Source organism: Anomalospiza imberbis, chromosome 1 (genome assembly GCF_031753505.1).
Source record: "Anomalospiza imberbis isolate Cuckoo-Finch-1a 21T00152 chromosome 1, ASM3175350v1, whole genome shotgun sequence".
Taxonomy (NCBI): Eukaryota; Metazoa; Chordata; class Aves; order Passeriformes; family Viduidae; genus Anomalospiza; species Anomalospiza imberbis.
In genome coordinates, this window is record NC_089681.1 from 53,047,324 (window position 1) to 53,068,761 (window position 21,438).

The 21,438-nt window shown below is 41.5% G+C and overlaps 1 protein-coding gene across 8 annotated transcripts in view; it reads right to left on the reverse strand.

Annotated features, from left to right (window-relative positions):
- Positions 1–711: 711 nt before the first annotated feature.
- The window catches only part of SPIRE1 (spire type actin nucleation factor 1), a 128,521-nt gene continuing 107,794 nt past the window's right edge, over positions 712–21,438 (reverse strand). For 2 of the 8 annotated variants that reach the window (XM_068192742.1, XM_068192750.1), the window contains 8 exons: positions 17,254–17,344; positions 16,374–16,516; positions 13,529–13,702; positions 10,083–10,220; positions 8,935–9,005; positions 8,166–8,193; positions 7,947–8,077; positions 712–7,144 (listed from right to left, as the gene is read on the reverse strand). In XM_068192742.1, coding sequence (XP_068048843.1) covers positions 6,892–7,144; positions 7,947–8,077; positions 8,166–8,193; positions 8,935–9,005; positions 10,083–10,220; positions 13,529–13,702; positions 16,374–16,516; positions 17,254–17,344 — 1,029 coding nt within the window. In that variant the 3' untranslated portion in view covers positions 712–6,891. Of the gene's footprint in view, positions 7,145–7,946; positions 8,078–8,165; positions 8,194–8,906; positions 9,006–10,082; positions 10,221–13,528; positions 13,703–16,373; positions 16,517–17,253; positions 17,345–21,438 lie in introns of those variants that run through there. The other 6 variants (XM_068192782.1, XM_068192788.1, XM_068192763.1 and 3 more) reach the window with 4 other exon arrangements.

Genomic DNA, 21,438 nt, shown 5'->3' on the forward strand with positions numbered 1-21,438 from the left:
AACACTTCTGGGTGCGACTGTGGTAATATCTAATGCACTGCTGATTTTCTGAGAAAGCTGCAGAAATACAATTTCCATTGGTCTGTGCTGGGTAGGCAGCAGGATCCAGTACCAGTCTCCCTGGAGCTTGCTGTAAGCCACACACAGCTCAAAAGCTCTGCAGGGGTCCTCTGGGCCTGCACTGGTAACTGCATTTGGGACTCGCAGCTGCTTCATTTTGCATTAGAACAGGAAAGACTCATCAAAAATCACTAGCCTTGACTTGTAAATAAGACCTTATTTATCTAATAAACTTCCTTCTCACCCCACCAACACTACTTGCCACCTGTCAGAATCATGCAGGTTATGGGCTAAGACTTTAAATGGCAGCTCCAGGGAGCAGGTCATGCTTTCATTATGGATTTCTTCAGTGAGAAGGCATTTCTGTGAAACACAAGCCCTGTCCTTATAATTTTTCCACAACTGAGGTGACTGATTCTCGTTTTACTGGAATGCACCTGCAAGTGAAATGATCAGTAAGTGCTCCTAATGTGGGGCCCTGCTGGTACAATACCTTCTCTTTTACTTTACTGTAATTTTATTTCTGACCTTGCTAAAGCTCAGAGCTCTGCCTGGTCAAACAAATGTGGAACATGGCCTTGCCAGCTGTGCTCTGTAGGAAATGGTGCCCATGGTCTTTACAGTTCCCTTAAGAAAGTGAGATCAATGCAGTAATTTTAAAGAGCTTTTAATTAATAACGCATGAACAAGAAATTGCATTTCAGTACCACATAACATGGAAACAAGCAGAAGACAATTCTGTGGCCTTTTGCTGTTAGAGCTGATGCCCCTGGTGTCCCTGAAGATGCGCAGATGGTACATGCACAGTGACAGCACAGAAGCACGGGAAGCTCGAAGGGGGAGGGTTTGTGCTTTAGGCCCGTCCATCTCCAAAAAGTGCGCCTCCTCTTTGGGAATTTTTTTCCTTTATTAAAGAAGGGTGTGAGGGAGATGGAACCAGCTTTAACAGAAATACAGCTCGAAAGCCCTTCTCATTATCTTCATTTTGCTTTTGATTCACAGGTAGTGAAAGACCAGCCCTTCAATAGGAGCATGCCCTCCTTAAATGTCTCAGCTGAAGCTGGGCCTTGGGCTCCGTCTCTCCTGAAAGCTGGGCCCTGAGAGTGCTGCCTCTCTAGAGATCTGTGCCAGCTGAACTGGTGCTTATTTCCACCAAACTTTGGAAGCCCACCTCCTGCAGAACTTACATCAACTCATGCCCATGTCCTTTAATTCTAAATTTAGCAGATTTCTGAACTCAGATTTCTGAAATCCAGTTTAAAAAATCCCACACTGCACTGTCTGGCCCAGGGCCCATCTTGCAAAAGCCAAAGCATTGCTGCCTCCCATTTCTAAGTACTGGTGTCACTGGTTAGAGAAATGCAGAGAGGACCTGCAGCTTAGTGGAAACGCCTTCAGCTGCATCGGAGGGACCAAGAATATTTTTTTCATACTGAATGCTCTTATGGGTTGGTTTTTTTAAAAATCAAATATATCAATAATCTAACAGGTCCTTTTCAGCTGTGAGTTTACAGTAGCAGTCTGGCACCTTGAAAGATGATCTGCTTACAAGTGTATTTTTTAATTAGCTATAGTAATGCCTGTTCTGAAGGGTCTGTTCCAAAGGGTTGTTCCAAACATCTACAGAATGGGTTCTACAGAACCCATCTCGCTGCCCTCTGCAGACAGCAGCAGCTCCCGTTACCTCAGGACACAGTGCCTGCGCTACCTCTCATCTGACACTCAGTTCAGCCAGGCACTGCTGCTGCAAAATAGCCTGACCAGGGAACAAACTGGAACGTTACTGAATTGATTTATTGCAAATAAACAAACCAAGCTACTACTGTGTAAAATTTGATACCTGTTTAGCTCCATCTCCTGATTACACCCCATGACATTTGTTGAGTGCAGACCTACCACAGAAAAGTTAATTCACAAGTCTTTGCTTGTCAGAATATTGTCAAGTTTCACCTCTCTGGAATTTGTTTCACCTGGAAGTAGGGCTAATTGTTTTCAAGTACTGAACGCAGATGGAAACTTGCACTGCAGGATCCTTTCAGCTCTGACATTGAGCACTCAGCTCTTCAGCAGCAGCTCTCAAAATTCTTTAAACAGTTTGTAACCACTTAGAAGTGTCTTTTTGCAGCTGGGGACTGGGACACAGAGCAGCTCACAGCTTATGCCAGGGCAGCTGAGCAGCATGGGCAGCTCTCGGATTTTTCAATGTCAAGGTGAGGGAACAGGGAAGGCCCCAGGCTGCCTCTGCTCTGGGCTGCTGGAGCTCACAGGTGCCACTCAGCACAGGGGTTCTGTGCTCTGTGTATCACATCAGGCTGAGCTAATGCCCCTCTGTCATGGTTCTCCTACAAGGAAGTTCTGGGGAATAGTAATTTCAGGTACCCAAAAAATCTGAAACACAGTAGTAAAAATCAGACAGAAAGAACAAAAGAGGTTTCTATAGCTGGAATCAGTATTCATAAACATTCTCAGACTCGCCTTAAGATACACATATACAAAAGAAGAAATAAACCAGAGCAGCTCCAAGTTATCAACATGGCAACAGTATAAAATTTTCTAGTAACATGAACATAATCCATGTGCTGTAGCACCAGAGTCTAGAGTTGCAGCACCTTTCTCTCATGCCTGTGTGCTGTCACTGTTTCACAGATGAGACTGAGCTGTAAGACAGACATTCATTCCTAAGAGTTGTGCAGAGCTGCTGGATGAAAGTAAAGCAGGAAGGTAGCAATCAGGAGTTTAAAGCTGGAGGTTCTAAATAAGTTTTAACCTACAGAGCATGCAGCCAGTAATGAACCAGGGAAGCTGATGCTGAACTAGACTGGGGGAAAAGGGATGCTCAGGAGAGAAGAGAGAACAATGTAAGAATTGTGATAATAATGTTCTCTCTACTTCTGGTTTAAAAACTAAACCAAATCCATCAAAAACCTCTCCAAAAGAGTGTCAGAATTTCTCTCCCAATGATGAGGGAGGGATGGAGATTTCCCAAAGCCTGTGTGACATGCAGGACAAATGTGCTGCCTCCGGTACAGCCTGCCAGTGTTGGAAGAAGCAGCACACTGGTAACAGAGGGAGTTGTCTGCAGATGATGACAAGGAGCTAATCACATCACTGGGGTTACACAAGCAGTTTTTATTGCTGTTCTAAAGGTACTTTGACAGGTTTACATCCCTTCATGCAGCCCAGCCAGTGTTCAGCTGTTATGCAATCATTTTTGTTAATTCTTTGCCAAAAGAAACATCTGACTGATCTTAGAAAACTATAAAAGCAAGAAAAAGAGAGAGACAGAACCTTTAAATCAGCTTCCCCATGAATAATTAACACAGACAAGGGTTATAATGGAAAGGCATTTTATTTTTACCAGGTAACACCCCTCCCTGTATAAAGGAAGTAATTGGAGAAAGGGAAAAAAAAAACCCCAACAACCCCTCAAAACACTACTGTCACCATGAACACTTGAAAGGTCAGGTCTGAGAGCTGCAGCAAAAGCCTGCTCACATCTTCCATCACCGCCATGAGGCAGAGCTGGTTTTGCATTCCCCACAACCAGGTTCACATACAAAACAAGACCGATGGGCCAGAGGCATTTTTAGCACCTTGGGTCTCCTATGATATATTTTAACAGACCTTGGGCATACTAATAAAGCTAAAAAAAAACAAAATAAAATAATTTTAAAATTCGTGGAACGGAGTTCACCGTGCTAGTGCCGCATTGTTTTCAGCAGTAATTCACTCTAAGATGTGCAAACTGTATTAGGGGGCTGAAAGCGTTAACTCTAATAAAAGATAACAGCCAACACACATATAAATAAGACTCATTTCCTTTTTAAAACATCATGGGAAAATCAATTCCCATTGCATGATTGATGGAGACTTCCTAAATATTAATAAATATATTACAGATATTTACAAGCTTCTGATTTCCCCCTCTGATGCTGACATGAAGTTCAGCCCGTAACTAGGACATGCTGGGCAGCACCACGAGGTGCTGGGCCAATGGCTGCAGTGGATTTGGGATGCTGGTGCTGGCAGGGAGGAGATGGAAAGCTAAAAATAGCCCACTCTGCAGAGCCAGGCAACCAGCAAGCTGAGCTCCTCCAGGCTTCCCGCGACGGACCAACCCGTTGCTTCTCGGCTTGTGGAATGAAATGCCGGGATAATGCGGGGCGACTGTGCCAGGGAGGAAGGGATGGAGCGAAGGGGAGAGGCAGCCCTCCACACCGTGTCTTCTGGAGCCTGCCACAGCATGTGTCAGCAGCTTGGAGGCTTTTTGCCAGGGAAAAAGGGAGGTTATCCAGGCCCTGGCCCATGGCAGCTCTGTGTGGGCAACAGGGAGCCATCTGTACAGCCACTGCATTGTTTTTCAGTGTTTGTACCCTGCCCAGCACAGCAGAGCCTGCCCTGAGCCAAGGACTTGTGGGAATTCTGGGAAGGCACAGGCTGGATCACAAGTCTCTGCCACTGCCCCAGAGCCACCCCCGGACACTGCCAGAGTGGAGCAGGGCACAGGCATGAAAGACTTGTTTCCCTTCGCACGCTCAGGACTTACTTAGTCCTTCACCCTGCCTGCATCCCAAATTCCTCTCCAAGAGGAAGATAAATGTGCTGGATGCCCTGAACCTCGGTGGCTTGAGGACACCAGGGAAGCAGACTGTGAGCAGAGGACTGCAAAACTGTAACATGGCCGGGGCATCTCCATGAAAAAAATTGTGACAACAACAGGGCAGATGCAAAGTGAGATTTCCTGCATTTGTTTCTGTCTGGTTCCCCCGGTGCACTGTGCAGCAAACACACGGCCTGGTTTTGGCACAGAAATAAGAAAAAGTGCTGATGTGACTGAGATCAGGCGACCCTTCCAGCAAGAGCAGAACCTTTCCCACCAGCCAGCCTGTGCTGCTCCCTGCAATCCTACATCCCTATCCCATGCCAATACTCCAGGTGCCTTAACATGCAAGACACTTTTCCAGAGATACCATGAGGAGAGAGCTGTGACACCTGACCTTAAATGGGACAGCAAGGAGGGAGAGTTAGCACTGAGCCCTGCGTTTCCTGTTTGCACTGGTTCAGAAGAAAATAGAAAACATTTCAATAAGCCCTACATATGCAAAAATTCTCATTTTCTAAGGGGGCTTTTAAGAAAAAAATAAGGATGGCTGACTCCCTGGGAAGGTTTACAGAGGCTTTTGCATGTGCTTTTCAAATCAGCCTAAAAGAGACGATATGGATGGCTGCTCCAAAGACTGCCAAATGGGAGCCAAGCAGCCCTGGTGCCTCCCAGCCTGGGCACTGTGCCTTGCCAGGGCCAGAGGGGCAGTCTGTCTCTTGGGCTTTTTGGACAGAGGAAGCTGTTTTGTTTAATACACCTTTAAAATTATTTTATGGAAGTCCAGTCCCAGCTACTTTGGAGCAGTTCTGAGGTATCTCTCATTAACTCGAAGAATAGAAATGTTAATAAATAGATCTGAAACTTTTCTGCTATGTCATTCTATAATACACTGATATATAGATATTAAATATGACTCAGGGTATTAAAAATTTATGAAAAAAGTTACAGTAGTTGGTTTTCAAGTATTAATAACTTGGCTATGTTAGCTTGTTTTTAAATACCATAAAGATCTGGCCCCAAATTATTGACTAAACTCTGGCTATGACTGAATTTAAAAAAAAAAGTATTTTGAATATTAAAAAAAGTGCAAAAAAGCACGACATGTTAGTTAACGCTGTAAAATTGTTGGAACTTCTACACAATTAGTCTAGCATTCCCTTGTGAGTGAATTAAAAAGGGGGAAAGAATGAAAAAAAGATTAAAGAGAAAAAAGAGATTGCTCCCAATCTGAGAGAGCACTGTCCCAAATTTCAGCAGAACAGGAATTTTTACAGCCAAGTTACAAACCCCAAAAAAATGGGGTTACTAGTGGATATCCTGTCAGACAGAACTATAGCAGTATCTGTGTGCTCCATTATAATACAAATTTACACCTTACTCACTGCTTTCTCTGAGTAACCATGAGAACAATTTTACAGGTATTCAGTTAAAATTAGAAGCCTCCCTTATTTCCCATCCTCCCCACAAACTGTACAACTTTGTCTACTACTAAAATTCACTGCTACTAGTAGCCATTATCATACATTCAAGATAGAAAGTACTAAAACCTGCTCAGGAGTCACTCAGAAGGACACTAAGGCTTAAGAAGTACAGCAGCTCAGGGGTATGACCGACCGCAGGGGCAAAGAGCTTTGTCACCTGCTTTGCCCCAGGACACTGACATTGTAGAGTCCTGTGCTGAACCCTGATCTCAGAGCAACCAAAATGGGTCAAAGGAAGATGGATTTGACCGGAGCTGCTCACGCTGGGTGCCTGCTGTGCGACGCAGCCCTTGGCTGCCTCAACAAGGGCGTGAGCATTCCGAGGGTGGGAATGCAGCAGGACCTACTGTTTGCTAGTGTGCTAACGCTGACACTGTGCTCGATCTGGTTCTCCATCAGACACCTGATCTCAGCTCATCTCCTGAAAAATGATTCAAAGCATGGTTAAAAACAGATCGAAAGCGAGAAAAGGCTTTCTCATTTCAACGCACATGTACAAAAGAGGCAACAATTTCAAACTATCGATTTTCTCCCAGTGCGAGCAGCTGACCTGTCGTGTATCACCCTGCACAGATCCAAACACAGCGCTCTGTGTCTCTGGGAGCTGCTGGAGGAGGAAATCCTGTGATCGAATGCAAACCCAAGCCAGTCAAGTGGAACGAAGCAACGGGGTGACAATCTGGATCCAGTGACCTCGCTGATGGATGATGACTTCATGGAGATGAAGCAGAGCAGAAGGCACATGGTTCAGATCTCATTGATCGTCCTTTCTGAGGGGCAGTACTCCGAGGTTCCTGGTGAGGACATGTAGAAGGACTGTGTTTTCCTTTTTAACCTGGCTCTCTTGTTGGCCAGAGACAGGCTGCGCCGGCTTGAGTTGATGATTTCTGAGATGAACTTCTTGCAGTCCACACAAACCTCCATAGTGCTCCAGTCCTCCATTAATTCTTTGGGAAACTCTTCATGTGACTTATCCACAGACTTGGACCTTGAGGTCAACCTGAAAGGCAAAAGAGCAGGATCTGTCATGTTATTTGTCAGCTTGTAGGCCCCAGGAAAAATCCCATCAGAAAGGTCTGGATTTAAATTTTCTTTCGTCCTGTCCCAAATTACTCCAAACACTGAAGAGGACAGCTTCTGCCTGGATGGGCAAGATTGAGGGGTCACTGCCTGAGGGCGTGTGTAACATTTACATCCTGGCATAAACAACCTTACTAGTAACTAAAAATAACTGATGTCTTTGGCTAATCTACACAGCACCATAGCAATGGTGATCTATGCAGAGGGTTTATGCAGCAGATTCCCTCAAAAAGGAGCATGTCTTTTATATTTAATTTCTTGGATTAGCTTTGACAACCCTCTGTGTATAAGATATAAAACCAACAGATAACTTCATAATATTAAAGTGGAAAAATTATGAAAAGTGGAGTAAGAAAAACTAGGGGAAAAGAAAATAAATCTGTGCACTAGACATCATTGAATTCCCATTCAGTGGGTGACTTCAGTCTGTAAGATTTATCTCCTAGGAGTCCATTCACACTAGAAAAAGACATGTTAAGAATATTTTCACAGAGGTCCTACAGAAATATAGTTGTCCCAGACTCTCATTATTTTTTGACTGTAATGTGAAAAAGGTTTAAGACACTGTTAGGACACTGTTAGGCTTTAGGAAAGTTACTACAGGCATGAAAAATATGGCCAACTACAAAACAGGTGAGCAGCATCTTCATGATTGATAACCCAGCATGAAACATTTGGGGAACATCTGCAACAGACACAAGCGGGGCCGGGTTGTCTCTCACCTGCTCCGCAGGGAATGGTGGTGACTGGTAGAGGGTTTCTCTGGCCTCATGAAGCTTTCTCCCCTTTGCAAGGTTGAAGGTCCCAGGGAGAAGATGGGGAGGGTGGAGTATGGCTTAGATGGCAGCCGCATCTGTTGGCAACAGCACAAGGCACATGCGGCATCATTACAAAGACTGCAGCTTTTTAGAAGGGCTTGAAACATAAGTTTCCTTACTTACCTTTTTGCAACACTGTGAGCATACAGGCCTGTGTAAAAAAACAAGAGCATGAATCAGTCCATTGGGAAAAATTATGTTTAAATCAAGAATAAGAGATTTCAGGAGTTAGAAACCTGCCCCCCTCCATCCTCCCCTTAAATAAACTTTTTTTAATTTTAAAGCTTCTTCAACATAGTAACTTCAATCAGAATGAAGCCAGAAGCAAGGAGAAATGCAGAACAAGAATGGCACCTAAATTAAAAAACAGAGAAAAATAATAAAAACAAGCTGGCTTTGCTCTAAAGAAACCTATTCTGGTAAGTGAGACCAAAACTCAGTGATTACATAGATCTTCTGACTTATTGGCTCACTGTTAACTTGAAATTTATCATTTTGCCTGCAAATATTCCTTCTTGCATTTCCCCTGCCCCAATATTCAAAAAATAGCCCAAAAAGTAAATTGCCTTGAAATGTTTTCCCCAAACACAGAGGTTGTAGAAGGTTGTTGAGTGGGAAGCCTGACTAAATTCCATGTTGCTTTCTCATAAGCATAAAAAAAAGAACGTTTTTCTCACTTTTAGTCAAGAGTTTCAGTCCAAGGAAGCTCTTCAGTCACTTACAAATGAAATGTTTCTGCATACTTTTTTTTAACACAGACTGTTACAGAAATAAACACAACCAACAGTAAGGAGCAGAAATTTTTGAGTGTTTCTAATGTATAAATCAATCATTTTCCCTATGAAATTGTACTCATTTATTAACATTTACCTCTTAAAATTAAAATATTTACCTCTTGCAGAACTGACAAGTGTAAGACCAGGTAAAGAAAGAAAACCTTCTTGTTCGACAGCAAAAGCAGAGCTAGAGGAAGAAGAACAGAGGAATCCACAGTGTTAAGCAAAGTCCCACACAATGATGACTTCAGTGACCGGTTGCTGTTGGCAAGGTCACAGTGGCAGTGCTACATCCAGTTCTGGGGTCTGTACTTCTAAGATGATATTGAGAACAAGGTCCAGAATTGTATCTTCATATATTTAGAACTAAGCCTTTAATTGTTTTGCCTAAATTAAATACTTGCTCATTAACTAGATAACTTTGGTTAGAAATAAAAGCAAACAATTTTAATAGTGGGGTAAATTAATTAAATCCTCAACCTACTTTGAGATCTGATAAAAGCTCATTACTAAGCTTTATATATCATGACAACAGGTAACAGCTGAATCTAATGAATGACATTGTAAGATTCTTGATCCTCTGCCTTAAATGTATTAAACCCTTAAAATAAATCTGCACACTAGACACACTTAGGCCTGTAGATAAAATACACAGTGAAGTCAAAATAGGCTTTCTGGAGGTGTCCAAGAAGCACAAATTAAAAGTGGGAGAAAATTAAAAGTGGGAGAAAAGGATGCTCCTTCTACTGGGAAGTATCAATCTCCAATCTGCAGTTTGCAGAAAAATGCATTAGTTAAGGGGTCTCTAAAATTAAACCTCCTTCTGGTTGCATCATTTCTCTGAAGGCTTTAATTCCCTCTGTGCTAGATAGCAAGGGTTTATATATGAAGAACCTGTAGTTTTCTGTTGCTACCTGTAATTCTGTAATTGGGACAGAAAAGGTAACCAAACCTGCAGAAGGCATGGGGACAGAAATCACCTCAGTCAATGAAGTTCAAACCAGACACATACAGATGCACTCTGATAATTGTAAATGCTACTGCATTTTTATAAGCAATCTGAACAAACAAGGTGTTTCCATGAAATGTTTTGATGTTTCTGGACATCATTCAAGGAAGTTGACCCTTGTGTCACACATTTAGGGGGCTGTTTGGTAGATGACTCTTCTTTCTCTCCAATAGAGGGTAACAAATGTGTAAATGGGAGGCTTGTGCAACTGGCCTCCCTCAGCACCCTTCAGAGCCTCCCTAGACTCAGCCGTACCTTTCCTTTCTTAAGAGCAGTGTAGACATCTTTATATTGCTGGTACTTCTCCAGCTCCGCCTTCACAAGCACCTGACGGATGTGCATGACCTCCTCCACTGTCAGAGCCAGACATTCCACGGGGTAACAGAATTCCTCCTGGAAGCCAAAACCCCCATATTATTTCAGAGACAAATGGCTTCTTCCAGAGTTCAACCTTGACAACCAGCCACCTGGTTAGTAACTCCAGAAACAGGGGATTTCTCCCATCAAACTGGAATAGCACTGGCTCATTCATGGGCATCACATGAGTGCCAAACCATTGGAAGCTGCATAAATGTGATGTAAATGATGTTATGTTCAACCTTCACAACGATGACAGTTTTCTTCATCTTTCCTCCTCAAATCACTTGACCCTTCTCTCCATTTGTCTTTTATTGCAAACATTTGTTTCAAGCCAATCAACATTCAGATTTATAATTTGAAAGGGAAAATGTCATATGGTAGATGGCATTATTTTATGTATGCTGTTTGAAGTATACATCAAATAATTTCTCTGAGACTTTGTGATGCCCAGAGTGGCCAAGGAAAGTTGTTAGTAGCCCATTCTAGCAAAAATTTTTATTCAGTGGTACCACATCTTGGTGTTCACGTGATCAGAATCACACCAAGACTACAAAAAGTTATATCAGCTCAGGCAGAAAAGTTCTCCTTTCTGCCCCAGAAAGTAACACCAGCAATTTAAGCTTTACAGAATAATGTTCCAGTATCAAGCAGGTGAATTAGTTACCCAGTGTTGCATTATGAATGGTAGAGACTCAAATAAAGAATTAACAGCACAACTTTCCACTTAAAAATTTTTCCATCTGTTCTGTGTTGCAGCATTTAGGAGAATATTGAGTGCAGAACTCCTGAATTTGGTACCACGGAATAAAAAGCAACAAACCAATTTGTAATCCAGCCCAGTAGTTGATTATACATTTCCAAAAGAAAGACAGAAACCTCTGTGGGAACTCCCATTGCTTAATGCTTAGTGAACCTTTTCAGTCAGCCCAGAGGGGCTACTGTGCAGTAATGACAATGACAGGCAATGCTCTCTGAATAAACGAAGGAAATTTCTCCTGCATACACAAAGACGTGGCTGACAGTTTGGAGATCTCGTTTACAAATTGAAGTGATGAATCGGATTGGTACGGAAACGCTCCATTTCCATGTACTCAGAGTTCTGTCTTTCCATCAGATTAAAAAGAAAATCCTTCTACATTAAAGACCTGGCAAACATTAGCATTTAGGAACCACCACATTTTTAAAAACTGTTGTCTTACCTATCTAGAAAGGGAACACAAAGAAACTTCACTCTGTTTAGGGTACCCCACAAAAGACTAGAATTGAGTTAACTTTGTTGGATTTGCCACCTAAACCTTTGAGGTATGGAAAACTAGTTTTCTGGAAAAAAAAAAAACTACGTCAAAAGCAGCTGCAATTTGCTCTGAGGTGTAAAACTGCACAGCCAAAACAAAGTATCTTCTGTTCCTTATGAGCAACTTTACAGCTAACCAGCAGCTCTCAGCATTTCGTTCTGGGTTCTTCCCATAGCAACTGCCTTGCTATGGGGAAGGCACGGCTGAAGGCTGGGGCAGCACGACAGGAAGTGGGTGGGAAAGCGGGATGCACACAATGCCAGCAAAACCCCCCAAGTCTGCATCGTGGGAGACTGAGGGAAACTATCCGAGGTGAATGAGGCTGACTGAATGCTTGCAGTCAACCAGAGCTTTACGTCCTTTAGAAATACATTTCTTACTTGAAGCTCTTCCTTCCCCCTCATGAACGTCCATTCCTTTAATTTACAGAACGATGACGTTGGGGAATATTGCTCCTTTGAAGAAATTCTGCAGATCTGCTATAGGTGTAGAGCACGTACTAGGGGAATAGTGTGGGCCTGTTGTCGTCCCAATCGAAAATGAATACCAATAAAATAGAAATAGCCAGCAGGCAGCAGGGGAAACATAGAAAATATTCACATGCTTAAATGCTAATGTTTTAATTCCAGTGGTTACACAAGGACAACAAAATGTTAATGCAACATTAAATGAAAGATAAAGAATCCGTTTTCAGAAAACTGCTTGGGTTTTTTTTTTCCCTTTCCAGAATATAAATAAGTACACAAGAAAATATTTTTTTTCTACACTACCTCTAAGGCATTGAAATTAATTAAATTTTGCTAAGCACTAGCTAAACTTTATTGAACAATGATGCTTTCGAGTTACTGCTCAAACGTCCAAACCTGCACCCAAATTCGGCAGCTCCAAGTGAGAGTACTCTCTGCAATACTTGCGTATGACAGAACATGGTAAAGACAAAATGTGGTTTGAATGGTCTTCATTTTCCAGAATTACACTCAATACTTTTTTTTTTAGTATTAAACACAAGCCAATATGCTTATTTTTAAAGGGGAAAAATATTATTTGCAAATACTATTTGGAACTTGAAGTGTCTGTGATCCTCTTGGGGACTGGATTAACTCTGACTATGCAGTCATTTTATAAACACTATACCTTTAAAAGTGTATGTATAATTTTTTTATGCAAGTAGTAAGAACTGAATACCCATAATGTGCTTTGTAGGTCATTCTCAGTGTACACACACCTAATAGGTTCTTATGACTAACACATTTTTACTCTAATATATTCCTTCTTCTCATTAAAGGATGTCACTAGACATTCAAATGAGTTGCATTAGTAAATTGCAAAATGAATGAGCGCCAGAGTGGCCTCTAAATTCTGCAATTCACAATTAGTCAGGCACTCTAAGCTCTTGCTCCTTTTGCAGACTAAAAGTTTCTAAAAGGTCAGCTGTGTATCTCAACTATAAACTCTCCTGCAAGAGGTTTCACCCTTCCACTTATTGGTTGGGACAACAAAAAGAAGGGAAAATGAAATAATTAATGTTCAGTTAACATAGGGGTAAATTAATTACTTTTTATTTTCAGTGGATTTGCCGTCCCTGATAGATGGATATGAGCTATTCTGCAAGTTCTGATACATAAGTGTGCTGAGGACCAAAACAATAGATGGGTTTTCAAGTAAAGCAGGTTGCAAATGCCCTCCCATTCTACATAGTATACCCTGGGAGAAACATAAAACCTTATTCTTTTCAACATAGTCCAAGGATCACAATAATTTTGCTGGATTTTTGCTGCAGGATCTTCATGTGCTGTAATATTTAAGGTCTGTCCCACTGATAATCTGGTGATGTTGCATTTTTAGTTTGCTGTCCTTTCAGAACTGATTTCTTTTCCCCGTGAGGTGATTGAAGACACACGGATATCCTACACACATTGAAATCAAAGTCAATCAGGTGCAATGTCCCAGCCTAAGCTGTAATTCTTGCCACAGCTGAGGAAGTGCTCCCCTAGGAGGGAACATGCTGGTGAAGGTGATTTCCAAAGCCAGCAAAAAGAGGCAAACCTTTGCGGGTTTCCACCTGCTGGCAAAAGCTCTCTCACAGAGATAGTACATAGCCCCTGCCACCCCACACATGGCTGCTTCAACGGGATGAGAGCTGAGCAGAGAAGCTGTTTGCATAGTTGAAAAAAGTGGTCTGAAAGTCATCCTTGGAAATAAACTGGTTATCCTAGGAACCTGAACAATAGATAGGAAGCAGAGAAGCGAATGCTGTGTATAAATGAAACCATTAGCTTTGGTCCTCTGGGTCATGAAAAAAAATAATGATAATAAAAATAATAATTAAAAAAGCAAACAGACTGCAAAGGCCCCCACATGTAAATTTCAGGACACTGACTTGATCTCACTGATTATGCACCAAATCAGCTCACCACAGCAACCACCAGGGCTGACCCCCACAAAATCACTGAGCCACCCTGCCTTTCCATGTACCAGTGGCAGGGTGACATGTCAAAAGGACTGTTAGGCACTTTTCCAAGTTTGTTTCCCCTCCCCACCTACTCAGGCCTAACTACCTCTGTCTGATGAGATGCCAGTTCACAAAACCATCGTTAGTATGCAAGACATTCTTGCTAATCCTGCTAAGAGACTGTAGCAAACCCCTGCCTGGTTTCACTGGCATTGACAGCTATTTGCTGACAAGGCCTCTTTCACCTTGGAGAGAAACCAGGGTCACAGGAGCTGGTGATAAGAAATGAAACTCCATCAGTCCTGGAGGAAGGGATAAAGAAGTGTGAGGTCAAATAAAAAAATAAATAATACTCTGCACTTATTGAGAAGCATTCACTCTGGGAATGGAAATTTCACAGGTGCAACATCTGGTGCAGCCACTGGAAGAGGTTGGCATCCCTCTGGGAAGGAGAGAGCTGCAGAAAACCAAAGTGTGGAATTGGGCCAGTGCCAGCATACCAGAACACATCTCCCAGAATGAAAAACAAGAGTGTTGAGGGAGGTGTCTGTTACACCCTAGAGGGCACTATTGCCAAGTTAAAGAATTAGCTCTCAAGGCGTCAAATAAAATAGGTTCTTATTAACAGAACGTCATTTCACTACCAGTTTCCTTATTTTTCACTTCAAAGCCAAAACCAAGCTAGGTGACAGTTCTTTAGAGATAAAAAAAAAAAAAAAAAGACAGAACAAACAAAAAAATCCCCCTAAGCACAAAAGAAACTAGTAAAACCCTTCCCATCTGTTTCCAAATTAGCCTGACTTATCTAATAGCTTTTTCTCCCTTTTGCTTTAGTATTTTTCAAGGGGAATGGAATAATTGAATTAGTTTTTCTGCAATGGTTTTATTTTTAATGTATTTTTTCTAGGCATATGTCAATGAACAGACTGACAGAGGGAGAGTATGTATGTGGTCAAGAAGATCCTGGTAAGAACTTGGTTGACCTATTTAAAATAACAGCCTCATGTAAGATTTTAAGTTGCATGATCCTCTGAAATACACAAGATCACTCAGATACACTAAAAGTGTGATGGAGCAAATGTCTCAGTATAACACAGGATGCTTTCTCCCATCGTCCCTTTGATCTATTTGTCTGTGAATGACACTGGGCTTACCAGAAAATAAACTCTGGGTTTCCACATACAGTGAATGCAGCAGGAGGTGACAGTGCAACCCATTTTATGTGACAGTGACTTCAAACACATGCTGAAGGAGCTCTCCAGTATGGGTCTGCTGCAATACATCCTGCTTAAAGTTCACTTTGGCAGGAGATGTCCACTTGGGCCGTGCATTTATCAACATGTTACTACCTGACCTGCATCTGGAATGAGAAACTACATTCTACTTGGAAGGATGTCATAAAATCCAGCAGACCTCTGAAAAGGAAAAGCCCATTGTGGGAATATTTGGAGTTATTTTCCCTAGAACTGATCAGCTTAATCATCTAATGGTAAAAGCCCACTGTGGGACTATTTGGAGGTATTTTCCCTAGAACTGATCAGTTTCATCATCTAATAGGTTTGGAACCCAGCTGTCATCTCTTGGGCCAACAGAAATGCTCTTCAAAGCCCTTTAATACCACTGCACTACAAGACAGGGCAAGTGAATATTCCCTTCCTTTCGAAACTCGGATGTGTTTATTGATTTCTCTATTCACCAGCACCTCATGGGGCACACTTTGAAACCCTGCTGGTAGAAAAGAGACAAGGAACATACCCTGCATGAAATTACAATGCACTAATCAGTATGTCAGCATAAATGAACCAGGATTTCATACCCTTTGCTGTTTGTACTCTGCTGGAAAACAGTTCTCAATTAAAGCTAATTGATCAAATGCACTGTACTTTCTTTTCAAGCAGTAATACAGGTTTTTGCCTCAGTAACTTCAACAAAGCAACACAGATGAACCTTGATTTGGATTATTGAAAGAGCTTTCATATGTATAAACATTACCAGGCAAGTTCTTAAGGTGGGAAGAAAATAAATCATTCCATTCATCCAGTTTTTAGCTGCAATACTTCCAACAACTGAAAAAATTCCCCCAAATCCCAAAATAGATCCACTGCTTTGGAATTGTCTCTATTCAAGTGGAATATCAGTAAGGTGAAGTTCATCTGTTTTGGTAACATTCTGAAACAAAAATCAAGACACGTGGTTTACCCAGAGTCCTAATCATAGTGCAAATGTTTTCTGAGGCACCTGTACCTGGGATTTTGGATAAATATGTTAGAGAGACGAAGTTCAAATCTTGATTTCAAAACACCTTTAGTAGCCAAGAGCTGTTTGTGAATTGAGGAATTTTCTTTGAGTCATGTTCTAATCATACTGAAGCCAAGTTTTAATTTTCATTATACTCTTAGCATTCCTCTTTTTCTCTCTCCTACCACCCACTCCACTTACAAGTGACCTGGAGCTCTGTTTTGAAGGGGGTAGGAACTGTCTCACATTGGTTGGTGTTTCCTTTTCAATGGAGTGTCGTCTCTGAGGCGGCTGCCGTCTCTCGGGCTGCGGTGTAGACGATATGGGCAAGAACTTTGGAGGCACTAAGGATTCAATCAGTACAAAAAAATTAGTTCTTCTATGAGAGACTGTTGGATAACATTGCTCAGTACTTAATCCAGCCACTGATTTGCTAGAATTCCTACTACTCGTGGCTGAAGTTACATATCCATACTGAGGTGCTTCAGGATATTATTATTTCACCATCATACACAGAAAACACATGCACAGATTACACAGCTCATTACAAAACCTTCCCAATGAAACGGAAACACTTCAAACAAATAAAAAATATTGTTACACAGTAAAACCTGCAATAACTGTGCCCGGGAAAAAAAAAATCAGATTTTGCCCTTTTCCCAGTAAGTATTTTTGAGAAATACTGCTGATTGTTAAGTGTCTTTCAAACACAGCCAAAGTAGCAGAGATGGAGGAAACTTTTAAATTGGTCTTAGGTTAAAACATGCTTCCATAGCAAAAAATTATTTTATGAGATGAGCATAGCTAAGCTATCCTCTCCATTCACTTATGACTTCCTCTATAGTCCTACATAAACTTCAAGGATGAAACTTTCTGTTTCACAAAGATACCACCCCAAAGTGGAGGCTGATGCCTTCCAAATGATTATCACATTTGACCCACCCAGCAGGCCTCAGCTTTAGAAGTTTATTCCATTAACAACACTCAGCTTTAGCCTTCCATGTAAGTTTGAGACAAAGTTCATAGCACAGAAGACAACAGAGGTGAGTAAAAGCAGCCACTGGGCTCTCTCATAACTCACTCTTTCTGCTGCTGGTGCCTTCTTGAGAGGGGTCTTCCACTTGTGAAGGGGAGATGCTGCTGCTGCTTCCTGATTGGTGCACTGATTCCTCCTGTGTGGCAAGAGGGAAAGAAACAGAAATCCTCAGAGACTGTTTTTAGTTCTTCTATTGCTTTTTAGCACACAGAAAACACAAGCTATCAAAGATATTTTGGACCATTCAGTCACTCAAAGTTCTAGAAGTCTCGAGAAAAACATTGACTCTGCACAGTACTGAGCAAACAGAATTTTCAGGGCTCAGTTTTTTTAGAAAGTTAAATAAATCGTAGATAATTTGAATTCAGTGTGTTTAACTACTGCATGAAATAACAAGATCAGGAGAGAGGTGCATGAATCCACTGTAAACTGTTAATTTCCCTTGTTGTATTTAAAGACTTCTAGGGCTTTGCAGCTACAGCAGGCATATTAACACAGCTTTATATCTCACACTAACAAGGAATTAGCACTTAGATTTCTCTGGCCTCCAAAGGAATGAGCCACTCACACATGTGACTCAGGTGAAGAGAAATTAAACTGAAATTGACTGCACTGTTCCCTAATTCCCAATCCTGGTGTGTTTTTCCTTTCTTCTGTATTTAAAAGAAATCTCATTCACTGTATCTGCATGCTTCTCAACAGCCAAGGGCAACTCCTGTAAGATGAAGGTAAGTGAAATGGGCTTTGACTAAACACCCCTCAGCTATCTAAAGCTTTATGCCACCCAAATTATCAAATCCTTTGCTGTCACCTCAATCCTTCCTTCAGCCACCTGCTACCAGCAAAGAAACAGATCACCACAGAAGCCTCCCAAATGAAGAGTGCTGAAGGACTGAGCTTGAATGCTCTTTACCTCTAATGTGAATGCTTTCAACCAAAAAGACTTAACATCATTTAGGCTGTCAAGATTTACAGATCAAACAAGTGACCTGCCCTAAAATCCAGCAAGTGGCTAAGCTTCTCTCTCACAGATTTCCTTAGCTGAAAATCTCCACTGGCTGAAAGATTGCCTTCTTTGGTAACAGCAAGTCGGAAAGCACAGCTGGCAGGATCACCTCAATGAGCACCACGCATCACAGGACACAGGTCTCTACGAATTCCCATCAGGTGATCTGTCCTTTAGGCTTAGCCCAAGGGTAGGTGTTGTATTTGAGGAAACTGTTCCCATCTATTTGCCACAACACAGTACTCTGCAAGGGCTCTCAAACCAGCTCACACCCCAAAACATTATATTCACTTTAACATTTCAGTTGTAACCCCACAAAACACTTGTGATGGGAAGCTTGTAAGGAAGCTTGAGCAGCACATTGAGCTACATCAGCTGTTTTACTTGCAGAAACCAGTCCAGTTCAGCTACAGAGCTGGCTAAGACACTGCTGCATATTGCTGCATGGTTGCCTTAAAAGACCGATAAGGAACTTCCATGGCAATTGGATGCACTGTTCTTTAGAAGGGGTGCAAGAGTGTTTGCAAGTCTAGAGTAAAATATTTACTTTTTGGGAAAGAGAACAGCCCTATAAAAAGGGAACTACTCAACTTTTCACATTGTAGAAGTCAGATTGTTCTCTATGGATGACAAGTTTACCATTGTCAGAGAAGCTGACAATGAGCTAAGATGAAGCACTCAGTAAGCTCTTCTGCTGTTCTAAAGAATGAACTGTTGGAGCCAGTAGCTAAGTATAAAAAATATTAAGTATAAACCAAGACATGGAAAATGAAGCCAGGAGGAAATGAAATTGGACATAAAATCCTACTTAGACAACACATATCCCAGGTCAGTAATTTCAAATTACTACTTCTGTGCACAAACACGTGCACTGACAATGCTATATTTGCCCTACAATTTCTCAAAAATAGAGGGCATTCTTTTGAGAATGAAATCTTGTGTAGGAAGTCCTGATGAACCACTGCATGAATTCCTCCATATCTATAGAGCAACTGTTGACCGCTATAGACTATCTGACATTTTACATTTGAGGTTGGATCAACCCAACATCCAGGACTCTGCACTTCTCCGGAGTGCCAAACAATTAGAATTTTACAGTTACTGAAAAAGAGGCAGCTTAAAACATCTAAATATATTACAGACACAATTTTTGGCCAGATAGCTGTAGCTTCATTAGGAAGAGACAAATTTTTAATCTGTATCAAAAGTGACTATTAGATTGCTACTTAGCCACACAAAGCAAAATGGCACTTCCTGTTCCACGCCCCATGGAATCTGTGGTTTTAGTGGTGATGCAGAAAAAGCAAGGACAGAAAGAAGGAAGAATTTATATAATATTCCTCCTTGACAGAAAATGGGCATAGGGCTGTATCAGACCTTGCCTTTCACCTCTGCCTGGCTACACGGAGTATTAGGACATAGCCTGCATTGCAACACTGATGAAAGAACAAAGGGGACGCATGGGGAAGAAAATGCATCTGCATCACAGCTCATTTGTAGGTCCACAGCTCAGCAGTGCAGGTATTTCCAGCCTGTAATTTAGGGCACAACACAGTAATAATTTCACTCCCAGTGAGTAACTCCGAATAGGTTAAACCCAATTCAAACTGCAGACAAAGAGGTGGCCAAGTCATATACAGGCAATCAGAACAACACACGGACTCTTCTCTGTGTTACATACAAAGTAAAAGTCAGGGAAGAAATAAAACATTTGGACAGAGTGATCTCCACTCTTCAAATGTTCTACATCCTTCACCACCTTGAAAAACTTCACCCAATCTCCCTACAGTTTATTTTCACTACGTTAGCACTCTTCCTGAGCCTAACCAGTATTCTGCTGAGCATCTTTATCATCTCAGCCGCTTCACCAGCTATTTCTATTGACCCAAATTAGTCCAGCATCTGTTCTCTGTGACAGCTCAATGTGCTTGATTTATTTTCAATTTATCTTTTGCTGTATGTTCCAGAGCTTGTTCCATACCACTTTGCTTGCCTACACAGTATTCCCTAATCAATAGTCATGTTCAGATGTTTTATTTTTCCCTTCTACAAGAAGCATTTTACATTTTTCTTTACATAGTTTTCTTTTACTCACTTCTGCTCATTTTCCTGTGTGAAATAGCATGATGCTTCAGGATACACAGAGGTAGAGGCTGTAAGACCCAACTCTCACTGCGAGATCTTAGTATTCCTGAATCCTGCCCAGCTTCATTCATATTAACAAACCACATATAGCCTCTATTGTAATTTTAAAGACTGATGAGTGATCTCAGAATGCAAATCTCTTCTGTTTTCAGAACAGATGCATCAAATTATGCACCCACACAAGTCACCCACAGGATAACCCCAAAGAGGGCCAACCTTTCACAGATCAGAAAGTATGCAAAGAGATAAATTTCTCCCCACATATATTTCTTCCCAGCCTCCTATCTTTCAGCATAGATGCCTTTGTAACCACCCTGTCAGGAAACCCCTCCTTTCCCATTTACAAAAGAGAAAAAGAGTCAGGGAAGACTGCTTTCCCCAGGCTAAAATTATCCTCTGTGAATAAAGCCTGCCTGCATGTGCTTTCCAGATAGCTTAACTTTCAGAAAGGTCCAAACTCAATTAATAACACTACTGGTCCAGAAGACAAAGCTCATTCTTGAGAATGTAATGTTGGTACTTCCTGAGGGTCATATATAATGCAGCTTTGAAGCTAAAAAGCTTTCTAAGGTTTTCTCCTTCTAATGCTTTTAAAAATCTTTAACTTTTCATTTAGAGTAGATGAATTCAAAATTATTTCTCCATCTGAGTGGTATTTGCTTGTCCCTATCTGTGATACATTTTTGGGGTGTTCGTTCCCAATCTTATATAGCAAATTAATGCACTGACATTTGCACCAAACTGCAACCCCTGTGGCACAGCTGCTGCTCTTTATTTAACAGCTTTTATGGTGAGGCTAGCCCCACATCTGAGTCCTTTAGCAGCTACTTCATGAGTGCCAGAAGGGTGCTATGTACTTTCCTAAATTCCCAAAAGCATAATTTCTAAACACACACTGTGGACAGATATTGGGCATTTAGGAAAGTAAGTAAATGTGGGTTTAAGGCCAAAATTACCATTTAATCTTTCAAAAGAGTATTCTCCTTTTTGGGGTCTGCTCTAATATTTTTGAAGTTCTGTGGGCTGACAAAGCAGCCATGGAAAATTTGGATTGTAATTTGCACAGTCACTTCTCATCT